A 15,011-nucleotide genomic window follows, 5' to 3' on the forward strand; every position below is an offset into this window, starting at 1 on the left:
AAGGTACATACCCGGAAGAACAATACCCTAATGTCACCGATGAAAAAAAATACTTGGTTATTCTTAATTTTCGAGTTATACATCTACCAATCTATATATATAAATAAAATTGTACTGTCTGTTTGTTATATTTAAATAAGCGTAAAATTTTTGTCTGTCTCTTTGTTCCTGATAATCTCTGAAATGGCTGTACCGATTTTGACGAGACTTTTACTGACAGGTAGCTTATGCAATAAGGAGTAACTTTAAGCTACGTTTATTTTAGAAAAAAAAACTTTTATTTTACATAAATAATGTTGCAAGTAATGTTCAGAACCGCTCATGTATTATAAATGCGAACGTTTAGATGGATGTTTGTTTAAAGGTATCTCCAGAACGGCTGCATGGATTGTTCAGAGGCATATATGTGGAACTAGATAGACTACTAATTATGTTTTTTTTAAATCCGCGCGTACGGAGTCGCGGGGGACAGCTAGTAATATATAAAAGGTAAATAGCACAGTTACAAAGGACATCTGCAACCAGGTTGCGTTGTGCCGTCTCTGTGCTAAGACTTGTTATTCGTTTATAGTTATGAATTCATTTTTAATCGTGTTATTTACATCGCTTATTATAAGTAAGTTCTTATGTTTTTATGAAAATTTTTATTAAATTTTAAATATATCTCAGTGGTATAATATATGAGAAGAAATATTATAAGGGATTAACAGTCCCTTTGTTTGTCTGTGAATTCATATGCGTTATGTAATGCCTTAAATAATTTAAATACGGTTTTCGCTAATGTAAATCTTATATCTTTAAATGAGCAATTCTTGTATATATAATTGGAATCTCGGAATCGACTCCAATGATTTTCATAAAATTTAGTATCTAGGGGGTTTCGGGGGCGATAAATCCATCTAGCTAGGAATAATTTTTAGAAAATGTCATTTTATTCGTGTTTTATCGTTAATCAACTTAAACATAAACTTAACTTTTTCTATCGGTAAGATCGAAAAATATTATTCATATTTCATCATTTTATTAGTAATTCGTACTTATACACAATTTGAAAAAAATCCAGGTACTTTTATTAAAATTAAAAACCGTTAATATAAAAATTACTTTCAAATGCATTTTAGTTTATATATACGTAAAGTTTTTTATACTGTGAATATAACGCCCGATTTGACGCCGGATTCGTAACATGCATGGGAAGGGAAAATATTTTCTTTCCGTGCATCCTCTCCTCCGTCGATTAAAGGTAGGCAACGCAACGGCATTTGCGTATGTCTATGGGCAATAGTCACTTCGCTATTTCAGCGATTTCAGGTGGCCGCTCGCTCGTTTGCCACCTAATGATATAAAAAAAATGCGTTGTCGAATTAGGTTAACAATAAATAATGCAATGCTTATAGCGAAAGTAATGTGATATTGTGAAACTCTGACGTCCGTAACATCCTTCACCGGCATTCCAAGGGTTAAAATATATATCGAACTATACTTTTTGATTTAACAGATCATGGTGCATCCGAAAAAACTTATAATAAAAATCTTGATAACACAAAAAAACAACGAGAATGTATCGATATATTAACAGAGAATTTAATATCGCAAAATTGGTCTGAGGATGAGAAACCCTGTTTGGATGAAATACTTAAAACGATTGTAAATATTAAAAATTCAACACTTTGGGCAACATGGAGTAAGTATTTTATAAATATTTTACATAAATGGACATGATTTTTATGTTAAACTAACTCGCCTGCGACTCCATCCACGCGGAATTATAACATAAAACATAATTAGTCGCCTATGTGTTCATCTAGACTATGTTCTATGTGTATGCCAAATTTCATCAGGATCCGTTCAACCGTTCCGGAGATATCTTCAAACAAACATCCATCTAAACATTCGCCTTTATAATATTAGTGGGATTCAAGTATTTAAAATTGGAGTGCCTTTAAGTAATATCGAAAAAAAATCGTATTTCAAACACGTGATGTATTTGCGTTGCTGTAAAAAAAACTATTTTTAAATTTTTGTCTCGCCGTCTGTCTGTTTGTACGTCTGTCCGCGTGGCTGCATTTGTTCCTGGTAATATCCGGACGGGTGGACTGATTTTGACGGGAAGGTAGCTGAACACACGGACATATACATATACTCTTTTAATTCTGCGCTGACGAAGTCGCGTGCGACCGTTAGTATGTAATAAAAGTAAAAAAACAATAAAATAACCACAACATTCTTGAGAATTTTTATAACAACGCCATCTAGAAACTTTGCAATGTCAACTATCTCGAACTAATATTACATTTTAGCTCCTTCGCCTGTTGGAATAATATGGTTGCTTATTTCTATTTACAGTTTGGGACAGTAATCAATTACCAGTCGGTCAACTGATGGGTTCAAAACATCATCTTGGTAATTACGATCAATGTATTAGTGATGTGATTGGTACGACCACTCCACCGTTCCGTACCAAATATTGTTTAGCCGACATCGTACTGCATTTTAACGAGGTACCGAAATTGAGTGCACAGGATATTGACCCTTATGGACGTACTGAGGAACAAATTAACGTAAGTGTTTCTGTGAATTTTTACACTTCCTTTTAAGGGCTATTAATAGATGTGAGACTGTATTACGCAGAGTTGTCGCGCCCTTTTCTGTCCGCCCTGGACGGTAACCCGCGCCCTAATCTAACGCCGGCCCTGCTATAAATATATACAGGGGTTCTGGAAGCTAAATTGGGGGGTCCAGCTATGAACATATGCATAACTAAGTTTATTTAAGTTGTGACAAGCCTTTACGTATTCTTTGCATGATTTAGTACGCATCTTTCAACAGATGAAAACAGAATGGAATCAACGTTTTAATGTCATAACATGGGGCGTATGTGTACCACAGACGTGTCAAAAGGAATCAGTAAAAAAAATCTTACGCACTCTATTAGGACAGAGTTATTTAGGAAGATTGAAATTACAATCACATATAAATATAGAGAATTGCGAACTTGCAGGCGAAGCGAAGAACCATGTTGATGGATTTAATATTATACTGTAAGTTTTAATTTTTCAAATTAAAGTATGAATTGTGTAAAAAGGAACGCGTAAACACATCGAATAGTACATGCTATGCTGACACTACGTAGACAAAATTGAAAGACGATGACGTAATTTTTTATCTCATATTTATCACAAGAGAGAAAGGGAGAGGTAATCAATAAGAATAAATTATTGTGTAATTTATTCTCCGTATAAATTAACTTGGAATTATTTTTTTTATACAAGTCAATTATACGTTTACCATTGTTTATTATAATTTATAGCCAATTACATTCATGCAATGAATAAAATGAATGAATTTATACATCATTATTATGTTAAAAAAGCGCTTATTTAAATAAGCGTTTTCATATTTTTTATTCTTGCACCTGCAATAATATAATAGCAAAAAATTATTTAATCTTTTTTAAAACATTATTTTAAAGTAAATACAAAAACGATTAACACTATCGCAGTTATCGGCATGGATTAATTTTGAACCCATCATGGGTCCATATGTCATGGTGCTGGGAATATTTCGCCGCCCGTCTCTCACTGACATAATTGAATAGAAAAATATATCCTCATTTCAGGATTGCCGCCTTTATTCTAACAGGAGTTGTTGTTTTATGCACAAAATACATTTCCGAACAGAGAGTTAATTCACCTGGACTAAGTAAGTACTGCTTAAAATGAAAACGCGTTGTTTTTGCTATTATAAACTTGAAGGATTATAGACAATTATATGTTTCTATTAATTATTTCATCACTCAAAATCTACAGTAGTTATGTTAATTAATTCTTGTGCATATTTTCAGGTTTCAACATAATCAAATGTTTTTGTATAAAGAGAAACACTAATGATTTGTTAGCAAGTCCAAAAAATGACATCAAAGTATTAAACGGTATTAGATTTACATCATCCTGTACAATTATTCTAGTTCATTCAATCATGATATGTATGTTGGTTAGTACTGGAAACGCATTGAATTTTGAAAAGGTAATTTTTCCTAATATTTAATTTAGTTTTTGTCAGATTATTCTTATAATTTTCGTTAAGGTGAATATACATAGTATAGGTGAATATAGTACATTTTCTCGGCCACCTGAAATCGCTAAAATAAAGCGACCCTTACCCATATACATACGCAATTGCAGATGCGTTGCTTACCTTTAATCGACCGAAAAAAGGGGATGCATAGAAAGATAACATTTTCCCATGCGTCCTCTAATCCGGAATATCCACTTCCACTTGCTGCTCTTTCTTTATAAGAGAAAGGGTGGAAAGAGGACTAAAATTAAGCCTCCGAGACGCACACTCATCAGACGAAAAACGGACTTGCTTCCACTTCACGACTGTCTTCTGTGTAGTCGTGGTATAAATCGGAATCAATGAAAAGGCTACTTTAAATCTTACTACTATTATAAGTAGGGATGGATGGATGTTTGTTAAAAGGTACCTCCAGTCCGACTCAACGTATCTTGCTGAAATTTGGCATATATGTAGAACATAGCCTGGAAGAACACATAGGCTACTAATTATGTTTTTAAATTCCGCGCGGACGGAGTCCAGTGTCTTAAAGTAATTGACATTACATTGACCTTGACTTTAAATGACCTTTATATTTACAGTACCTCAACAGCTACGGTATGTTGATATTAAATCTTGTCATCGTTGTGGACACTTTCTTCATTATGTCAGGCATTTTATTCATCAGAAACCTAAAAGCCAATAGCACTCCGTGGGATCTTGTAAAAATGCTTATAAAAAGATATTTTAGGTATGTATTCCTAAACTAATCATCTGTTAGTCACATGTCATCCCTTTCATTTTCTTTTACAAAATAGAGAAAACAATATGTTGTATACAAGTGTCGGCAATCGAGAGCCGTAAAACTAGACACTACGGGAATGGACTTTGGAATGCTTTTTACAGTGGTAGAGCCCGCTTTAACATCTTCGCACGAATCGGCCCGGCTCGCCGTGTGCGTGCCGGAGGCCTCATTTAGTCCTCTTTCCCTTCCCACCCTTTTTCTTATAAGGAACGGATGGGAAGTGGAAGTGGACTTTCCGGATGAGAGGATACATGGGAAGGGATCACTATAATTTTATCATGTGTTTCTGAGACCAAATCTCCATTTAAAACATATTGCTATCTCTGTTTTGTCAAAGATAATGACGAGGATGACGATATGTTTTATACAAAGATAGTCTTAGAAACCCACTGTTATTCTTTCACTTTTTCAGACTTATCTGGTGGTATATAGCTGCTCAATTGACTATAATATTTATTCTGCCTCGCTTTGGCTGCGGTCCACTTTGCGCGAGGTTTATGGATTATGAGCAAGGAGCTTGTATGAAGACATGGTGGCTAGGGTTATTGATGATGGCTAATTATGTCGACAGAACTAATATTGTTAGTATCAGTCACCCTCCTCACTACACATCCCCACTAAGGGGTTAAAGCCTACCCTTAGCTAGGGGTGACTAGGACACATTCACGGTGGCCCAGTACGAGTGACTTCACACATATCTTTGAATTACTTTTCAGATATGTGCATTTTGCTTCACGATGTTTTCTTTCATCGTAAGTACGTCGGATAAATGTACATATGTAAATCGAAAAACATATTGGTACATGGCGGGATTCGAACTCAGGACCTGCAGATTACAAGTCAAGTGATTTAATCACTGAGCCACCGATGCTCCGATTGATTTTTAATATACGTTTTTTCAAATATCTTGGCGGCTGACCTTGAACTACGCACCTACCTCGCATCTCTGTACGCCACGCTACCCATAGCTGTTCTGCTTTGCAACTGAAATGTTCCAAGCCGACAAGACATTTGAAAGAAACTATAAATAACCTTTTTTTTCTTTTTATTTCAGTGCCACGCACCATCCTGGTATATATTTAGTGATTTCCATTTAACTTTATTGGCGACAATAATATTTTGGATACATCAAAAACAACCACGAATAGGGAAGATCTGTTTCGGTATTTTAGCCTTCCTAAGTATTCTATTGCCTGGTATATTAGCGTACAATAATCCAGAATTGGGAGATAATCCATTTCACTTTCAGTAAGTTAAACTAAAATTAATTTATAATCACCATAAATCCAAACCAGGGGGTCTAAGCACGAAAATTTACAAGAAAGTGTTCGTTACATCGACAAAATTCGTAATAGATTTGCTGCTAACGGACGTAATGTAAAACGACAAATATTCTATAAATTTTATTGATGACAATACGAATAGTTTCTCGAAAACTTCCATAGAATAGCCCCCATATTAGTTAAATGCATACAAAACCAACGAATTATTTAGATGTATGGATGTAGAAGCTAAACAGCTGGGAGTGTCCCAAAATGATGTCCTTGTCTGATTACTGGCATGACTTGTGTACGCTTGAAAAAATATTCAAACATACTCTCTACTAATTATGTATATTATTAACAGATTATACAAGGTATTAAGACATGTTAAGGATTCTCCATTTTTCGTATCGTACTTACGTACGCACAATAGAGCAAGCCCTTACTTCGTGGGTCTGATTATCGGCTATGCTATGAAAACGTACGGAGCAAAGGCGTTTACTTTTACAAAGGTATGATAACATCCTAATATTTATTTGTCAATCTAAATTTAAAAACTTTAGAAACTCTAGCAACGTTTGTACCACGACCACAGTGAAGATAGTCGTCAAGTGGAAGCAATTCCACGTACAGTCTGATTTGTGCATGCAGGAGACCTAATTTTTAGTCCTCTTTTTATTCCCACGGGAACGCATTGGACGGGAAAATATCCTTTACCTGTGCATCCCCTCTTCTGCTTGTCTCTTTTGCATCTTTTCAACTGTTTGAAGATATCTGTGAGACTGCCACTTTGTTATTTTAGACAATCATCACTATAAATAACAGCTTTTACTTCGTTCCGATTTGAACGCGCCTGTTGATGTTACTTGACTGTTATGCCTATCTATATTATTAATTCGAAACCACACCACCGCCTCCTACCGCTACCAACAGCGCCAAAATGGTGAACTCCAAATGGGCACAAAATTGTTCGTCTTATAGCCACTCCATTTATAGAGTCAGTTATTAAGATGGCGGCTTCAGTTGTCATCTTTTAAAAAAAATTAAAAGATTTTAATACTCTATATTTGTTTCAGAAACAATTATTTATCAATGTTCTGGCATTTGTCGCTATAGTTGTATATTTATCTACATGGAATTATAATATGCAAGTTATGTTATTAATTGTCTTACATAGAATTATCTGGGCATTTATAATCTGTGCAATTATTGTGATGTCCGAATATGGAAGTTTGCGTAAGTGTTCTTTAGATCTTATTAAAAAAAAACTGTCGGTTGTTAGAACAATTGATCGTTTTATTATTTGCATCCATTCTTCTTTAATTATGAGTTGCCCCACGTATGCAAAAAACAATAGAGAAAGAAGAATAAAAAATTCTCCTTTTTGAAAAACACAGCGTAAAGATAATACGTCTTTTAATTAAAAGAATACTTAATTTTAATTACAAACAGATAAATGATTTTTTGTTTTTTTATTTACTTTACAAAATAACCTACCAGCCATCGTAAACTTTTTTGATGAGTGTATTTATAACGATGAGAAATACATAATTATAAGGACAATTATATTATTCAGGGCCGGTTTTAGTATTTTGGGCGCCTTGTGCAAGATTTTTGCGGCGCCCCTTTTTTGTGTCAGGCCAAATCTTCTAAAGAAAGGTATCTTAAGGGACACCGCAGGCGCCTCTTTATGTCCGACTCTGGCGCCTGGGGCGCCCCTTTTGTTCGGCGCCCTGGGCGGTTTCCCACCTCGCCCTACCCTAACACAATTTATACACAAAAATATTTTTTTTATCTCTTTCAGCGTATATCAAAGAATTTCTCTCCTGGTCTATTTTCCTGCCGCTCAGCAAATTAACATACGGGATGTACATGGTTCATTGTATTATTATCATGTATAATACCACCTCAATAAGAAGTCCTCTCCACTTCAATGGTTATGTATTGGTAAGTTGTAAAATTGTACACAGAGTCTTTAATTCAGCCTTAGTATAGATGCAAGAAGATTCCTTAGTGTCCAGCTGAACATAAAGAGAAGAGTGCTTCAACAATTTCTGTGGTTATATGGGCTAAGACCTTATTTCCACTAACAAGACTAGACAGCAGCTAAGCACTTAGTGGACAAGGATATTTATATTAACTCATACAACCAACAAATATATTGTCGAACCTGGATTTGCGAGAAACTGGATAAGAGAGAAATCTCTATCCCGGTTCCTTGAACTCTCGCTTATCCAGGATCGACTACAGTTGATGAAACAAAGTATGAAATGTTGAAAATTATCTTTCTATATTACAGACTGAAAAATTCCTGGGAACTTTAACACTATCTTGCTTCATAAGTTTGTTCTTCTTATTGTTCATCGAAGCGCCTCTCAACAATCTAGTCAAATTATTTCTAGAATCAATGTAAGTATTACTAATGTTTCCTGACTTAAAAGCTAACAAGGATTTACATAGACAGCTTCAAACATATATAACAACCCTTAGGGAACATACCCGTACTACGTGACCATTTTTTTAGTTTTTTCGACCCCTCCCTCCCCTCAGTTTTTACGTAGTAATTCATAATTATGATTTTTAATCATTTCACAAACATGAAAAAAATGGCTCATACTCGTCTTTATTGCATAAGACTGCATGCATAATAAAATTACTAGTGAATTATGTATTATGAAAAAAAAACAAGTAACGACGACGTGACAAAAACTTGAGTCACCCCTCCCCCCCCTCCTGTGACTGACCGTAGTATTTTAAAGACTCCGCTCCCCCCCCCCTAAACGGGTCACGTAGTACGGGTACGTTCCCTTAATAAAACAGAATATTTTCAATCACAAATTTAAATGTTATTTTATCTGACTTCAAAAAAGTTCTCAATTCGCTTATGTGATTTTTTTGTGGTTGCATTATTAATTAACAACTTTCTTTACAGTGGCGATAACAAAGAAAATCAGGAGTTAAAGAATAACAAGATCGATATAAATATACAGCAAACTACAGAAGTGTTTTCAGAAGAAAAGAACAAAGAATTATAATTAATATGGTGGTGTATTGGGAGAAGGTGGCAGGTGATTAACCCTATTTCCACTAGCGAAAACTAAATCATATCCTCGTTCTCATTAAACGTGAACACTCATAGTCCAAATATTATTTTTGTACAGGTACTCCTGCAGTGGAACAAGACATTAAAGATCAAGTTCTCAAAATTCACAATTACACAGTTTGATTAATACTTATTTCTAGGCACTATTAGTAAGAATCATTTGCCACCAATGACGCGCTTTCGTTACCAAGTCAAGTGTCAGATTGATTAGTGAGGGGACATAAACGTTGACATTTTAATAAGGCTAGTGTCGCGATACACCGGCATAGTGTCGAATTTTCTTTATAACATTACTTATAATTTTCTATTTAAAAATTAAACAAACAAATTACAAAATATTACATTTTAATATATCAAAAACATTTTTACAGTTAATCACAAATAGAAGTAATATTTAAATCTACAATCACAGTATATTCGTCACTTCTGTCGACGAATCTAAAAACCCATCTTCAGCGTTACTTGATACTAACTCTTCAACTAATTCGTCATATAAATCTCTCGTACTTGGGTTATGTACATTAACCAACTGTCGTATATTATCTATCATCTTCTCTATATTATCCAATGCAATTATCGTTGAATTTTCCATACCCAAAGAATCAGATTTTATATACCTTTCACTTAAAACATTATCACCAAAGTTTTCGAATGCTATTTGATCATTATCACAGCAACGATTTAACGATAAATGTACCACAGGTCGACCGTATATACAACTTATAAGTATAAACAATACTAGAGATACGAGAACGCAAAACGCTAAAAACCGCCACCACATTTTGTAGGCAACATTTTAAATACTGGACTATGGATCGCTATAGGCGACCTATTCTGTCCAATGATGATGTTATACTGATTAAAAAAAGGAACAATTCCAAATGATTTACGTTAGTATTGATTGTTATGATTTAGTATATTGTATTGGTATTCACAAACGAGCGTTTTAAAATATATAAATAAACGCTCGATTATAAACGCTTTTTTTAATATTTTTAAATTAATGATTACTAATGTCTTAAAGGTCATGAAGTACCTTATGCATATGATATTGATGTATAAAATCAGAAAGGGACGCTCTGATTATATAGTCTTTACGCACTAAAGCGGTTAGAAAAGGTTCGTTTGATTTTCTCGATATCTTATACATAAGTAAATTCGCCTGGGTTCGAATCCCGCCATGTACCAATGTGTTTTTCGATTTCCGATTTACATATGTACATTTATCCGACGTTGTTACGGTGAAGGAAAATCAAATCAAATTCAAAAGATATGTGTGAAGTCATTGTGGTTGACTATGGCCTAGTCACCCTTAACTTAGGGTAGGCTCCGAGCCCCTCGGTGGGGACGTATAGTGAGCTGATGATGATGAAGTATTATAAATTATTAGATTTCTTACGTAGCAAACACTGTACCTCATAATAAAATGGTTTTATAATATTATACAGTATAATTTAAAACCGGGCGGTGAAAGTACCAGCGTTTCAACCGCTCGTTTATCCATCGCCCGCTTCAAATACCGTGACCACATAGACGTCAACGATTTGTATGCAGATCCCGTGAGCCAGCACTCGGTCCGAAGATGCTCTGCTGACACCCGGCGGCTACGGGGATTGAATATAAATATATCAAAGGAAACGTATTAGAGCGTGCCGTGAGTCACGTAGCTACTACATGGACCCGATAAGTCGATCGAAGGTTGAAAAATACCGACACGATTCTGATCTGGAATTGATTTAGATCTGCGGTGATGCTATAATCAAGGCAAACCTTGTGCAGTATTAATCTGTTAAGTACCTACATTTATTACTTGATACTGCAACCTATCTAATTATTTAAAGGTATTGAAATTGTTCAAGGACGCGTCAAACTTTGATTCCCTTCGTTACATGAAAGAGAAAGATAATATTAATTTGTACAGAGAAAGAAAAGAGGGTTGTTCATGATATTAAAATAATTAAATTACGTCATAAATACATTTTTACATAATGTTTAAAAAATACATTTATTAACTTCATCAGAATGGAAGCGGGGGCGCCTGTCATCGTGTCTTAGGCGCCCGATCATCGGTCGCGGACGAGAGCGAAAGCGTGCCCGTAGCCCCGTCTCGATGCGTTTGAGGAACAGAGAGGTTTAGTGGGTATGCCTCCGCTATGGAGGAGAATCCCACATAACTACCGCGTCCCCCCCGGGGCGCGGAGTATGCTTAAAGCATACCTCTCTGGAAAAAAAAGGGCGCCCGATCACCGGGCCTTAAGGGCGCCAGTCAATGAGTGTACTTCTTTAAAGGCGCCACACTATTTTCGCATTCGGGCGCCCAATTTGACTAACACGGTTTTAAACTTCTGTTTTCTTTTAATTCACACTAAAAAGTTTTTAATGAAAATTTGAATTTAATTGCCATATTATCAAACTAATGTAACATAATGGATTACGATGTTCATTCAAAAATTCAAAATCTATTGTTAGTTATAAACCTATGACTGAATTCTCCTATTGTATTCAAATATTATGCTATAAGTTATATAAACAAGTGTACACGAATCTAATGAAATGCAGATTAAAAAAAAAACATTAATGACATCATACTTACAATCAAATTTACTACTAAATTAAACTCCTTTTCCACTAACGATTACCCGAACAACATTAAAATTGCTACATTTAAAGTAGCATATTAGCTTTAACCCTTATTTTTGTCAAGATTTCTTTTTTGAAGAAAAGCAAAAGACAAATTAAAAAAAAAAACTAAGTTAAAAATTATTTTATAGTGATCGTATATTTTTATAAAGTTGTATGTATGGAAGAGCGTCGGTGGCTCAGTGGTCAAGCACTTGACTTGTAATCTGCAGGTCCTGGGTTCGAATCCCGCCATGTACCAATGTGTTTTTCGATTTCCGATTTACATATGTACATTTATCCGACGTTCTTACGGTGAAGGAAAACATCGTGATGCAACCTGCACATATCTGAGAAGAAATTCAAAGATATGTGTGAAGTCAACCAACCCGCACTGGGCCAGCGTGGTTGACTATGACCTAATCACCCTTAACTTAGAGTAGGCTCCGAGCCGCTCGGTGAGGACGGATAGTGAGCCGATGATGATGTATGGTATACTATACAAAATGAACATAAGGGTTAAAGATATAATTGAGCGCGACAAAACCCTGCAGCTAGACGCACTAGTGACTTTTGATTTTAAAACGTTTCATTAAAGATTTTTCTCATAAATTCATTTCCATTTTTAAATTGGTATCTGAAATTTCCTTTTCTATTTGCGAAAAAAGATATTCTTTCGACGAACGTTTGAATTTTATCTAAAAATGCAATAGTATCTGGCAATTAAAAACTCTAAAATCGGTTAACAAATTCACAAAGATGAAACTGGCTGAAAAAAATAGAAAAACGAAAAAAAAATTACATTGTTTATTAAATAACTAGCAGTCGCCCGCGACTCCGTCCGTGTGGATATATAAAGAAACTTAATTAGTGTAGCCTATGTATTCTTTCAGACTATGTTCTATACGTATGCCAAATTTAATCGAGATCCGTTCAACCGTTCTAGAAATATCTTCAAACACCCATCCAACCTCATCTCATCCATCTAAACATTTGCATTTATTATCATCATAATCAGCTCACTATACATCCCCACCGAGGGACTCGGAGCCTACCCTAAGTTAAGGGTGATTAGGCCATAGTCGATCACGCTGGCCAAGTGCGGGTTGGTTGACTTCACACATGTCTTTTGAATTTCTTCTCAGATATGTGCAGGTTGCATCACGATGTTTTCCTTCGCCGTAAGAACGTCGGATAAATGTACATATGTAAATCGGAAATGGAAAAACACATTGGTACATGGCGGGATTCGAACCCAGGACCTGCAGATTGCAAGTCAAGTGCTTGACCACTGAGCCACCGACGCTCCATACTTACAAGTCCATATAAACCAAAAACCCCTCCATCTAGACGGACAAAAAGTCGGGAAACCTTACGAATTTACACAATACCGTATCCATCATAGTATATTATGTGAGGTACTTTCATTCGCAGAGCCTTTATAATTGACGTCAAAACGGTATGATTAATGTAGGGTTCAAGTTCTAGCGTGTCACAGGGTCGGAATCATTTGGGATCTAATTATCATATTGTTTGTAATATTTGCTTATAACTTCACGTTCTTATTTGAATTTAAATTTTAATTAATTAAATACTAGCTCTTGACTAAAACCCAATTAGTAGCCTATATGTTCTTACAGACTATGTGATATCTATGCCAAATTACATCGATATCCATTGAGGTGTTCTGGAGATCTAACAAAGGTCCATCCATCTAAACATTCTAATTTATATTAGTAAGATTTTACTCTATCTGTGCTTTATATTTGGTATAATTATAGTATAAAAACGCGCTAAGCAACAAGCTTTTTTGAAATTTATTATATGTTAATTTTAAAAGGAAATTTATTAACTATTTTTTGATTTATACGATAAAATTAAGCTCATTTTCTTTTTTTCCTGTACTTCGTCTAAAAATGCTTTTCTGATAGTACTAGTAGTTCTGTAGGTAGTAGAAAATCTAGGCAACGGTGATTTAAGATTGGTTAAATCACTCGTTTAATAATTCTTAAATAAAAAAATATCGAATACGGCCCAGTACTCAACTTATTGACGCCAACGGTAGCAAATCCCTAAGTCATGTTGCTAATGAAAGTTCAAAGTTGCCATGGTTACCTTTTAAGAAGATTCACATAAAACATTTAAAACCAGATATATAACACAGAAATAGAAAACTTAATGCCATCATCATCATCAGCTCACTGTACGTCCCCACCGAGGGACTCGGAGCCTACCCTAAGTTAGTGACCAGATCATAGTCAACCACGCTGACCAAATGCGGGTTGGTTCACTTCACACATATCTTTGAATTTCTTCTCAGACATGTGCAGGTTGCATCACGTTTTCCTTCACCGTAAGAACGTCGGATAAATGTACATATGTAAATCGAAAAACACATTGGTACATGGCGGGATTCGAACCCAGGACCTGCAGATTGCAAGTCAAGTGCTTGACCACTGAGCCATCGACGATCTTTAATACCATACTTACGCCCAATCTCGGGAACGGCACTTAGTATACATTTATTAACAGAGAGTCACACTTAGGTATCATGTAAACTCTAAATGTACCAGTTAGATTCGTTTCTCAGTATCTCAATGGCAGTACTGTACAATTCTACTGTTCTGCCCTTGTGTAAAACAAGCATAAATTAAAACCTTTGACGATAGAAAAACGGACTAGACAAAGAACCGCCATTATACTAAATAAACGGCTACATTTCGCGGCGATTTAGGTAAATATGATAAACATTAATACTAATTCAAAAATTCACACACAAAACGAGCACACAAGCAAGCAAGTTTAGAATTGAGAAGTTAAAGTTTGTTTTAACCCTTACTTTTATTTTGTATAGTATACCATACATACAACTTTATAAAAATATAAGATTACTATAAAATAATTTACAACTTTGTTTTTTCTTCAAAAAAGAAATCTTGCCGCAGTAAGGGTTAATTTGACAGGCAGAGCAGAGCTTGACGCGTCCTGTCTTTCAAAGTCAAAGTGTAAAACTATCCGATAGTCAAATACTCATACATTTTGCGATGTAAGCATTTTGCTTGTTGTTAATTATACGTAATACAATGCGGCAGGGGGCGCTGCGGACTTATTGCGAATCATTAATGCGCCAAATGGTGCGAGGTTGCATCTTTTTGTGTTAATAAAA

General features: G+C 35.1%; 2 protein-coding genes across 2 annotated transcripts; both read left to right on the plus strand.

The window, feature by feature from the left end:
• The first annotated feature begins 532 nt into the window (after positions 1-532).
• On the plus strand, positions 533-3,887 carry LOC106118511 (uncharacterized). The gene is made up of 5 exons (XM_013313170.1): positions 533-616; positions 1,499-1,684; positions 2,347-2,561; positions 2,830-3,041; positions 3,845-3,887. The coding sequence occupies exons 1-5, from the start codon at positions 574-576 to the stop codon at positions 3,885-3,887; spliced, it is 699 nt and encodes a 232-aa protein (XP_013168624.1). The 5' UTR covers positions 533-573.
• LOC106118569 (nose resistant to fluoxetine protein 6-like) lies at positions 3,626-9,465 on the plus strand. Its single transcript, XM_013313233.1, has 11 exons — positions 3,626-3,702; positions 3,845-4,026; positions 4,659-4,807; positions 5,274-5,442; positions 5,916-6,109; positions 6,488-6,635; positions 7,200-7,359; positions 7,928-8,070; positions 8,423-8,532; positions 9,056-9,191; positions 9,285-9,465. The coding sequence occupies exons 2-10, from the start codon at positions 3,979-3,981 to the stop codon at positions 9,156-9,158; spliced, it is 1,224 nt and encodes a 407-aa protein (XP_013168687.1). The 5' UTR covers positions 3,626-3,702; positions 3,845-3,978; the 3' UTR covers positions 9,159-9,191; positions 9,285-9,465.
• Positions 9,466-15,011: the final 5,546 nt, after the last annotated feature.

This window comes from Papilio xuthus, unplaced genomic scaffold (assembly GCF_000836235.2).
Source record: "Papilio xuthus unplaced genomic scaffold, Pxut_1.1 DF827570.1, whole genome shotgun sequence".
NCBI classification, from domain to species: Eukaryota; Metazoa; Arthropoda; class Insecta; order Lepidoptera; family Papilionidae; genus Papilio; species Papilio xuthus.

Bases quoted from the DNA above. Each gene is read 5' to 3' on its own strand.
- LOC106118511 (XM_013313170.1), top strand. From the start codon at position 574: ATGAATTCATTTTTAATCGTGTTATTTACATCGCTTATTATAA. The intron at 2,562-2,829 runs GTAAGTGTTTCT...ATCTTTCAACAG, and splicing joins GTACTGAGGAACAAATTAAC to ATGAAAACAGAATGGAATCA. The intron at 3,042-3,844 runs GTAAGTTTTAAT...GCATATTTTCAG, and splicing joins GATGGATTTAATATTATACT to GTTTCAACATAATCAAATGT.
- LOC106118569 (XM_013313233.1), top strand. From the start codon at position 3,979: ATGATATGTATGTTGGTTAGTACTGGAAACGCATTGAATTTTGAAAAG. The intron at 5,443-5,915 runs GTTAGTATCAGT...TTTTTATTTCAG, and splicing joins ATGTCGACAGAACTAATATT to TGCCACGCACCATCCTGGTA. The intron at 8,533-9,055 runs GTAAGTATTACT...CTTTCTTTACAG, and splicing joins AAATTATTTCTAGAATCAAT to TGGCGATAACAAAGAAAATC.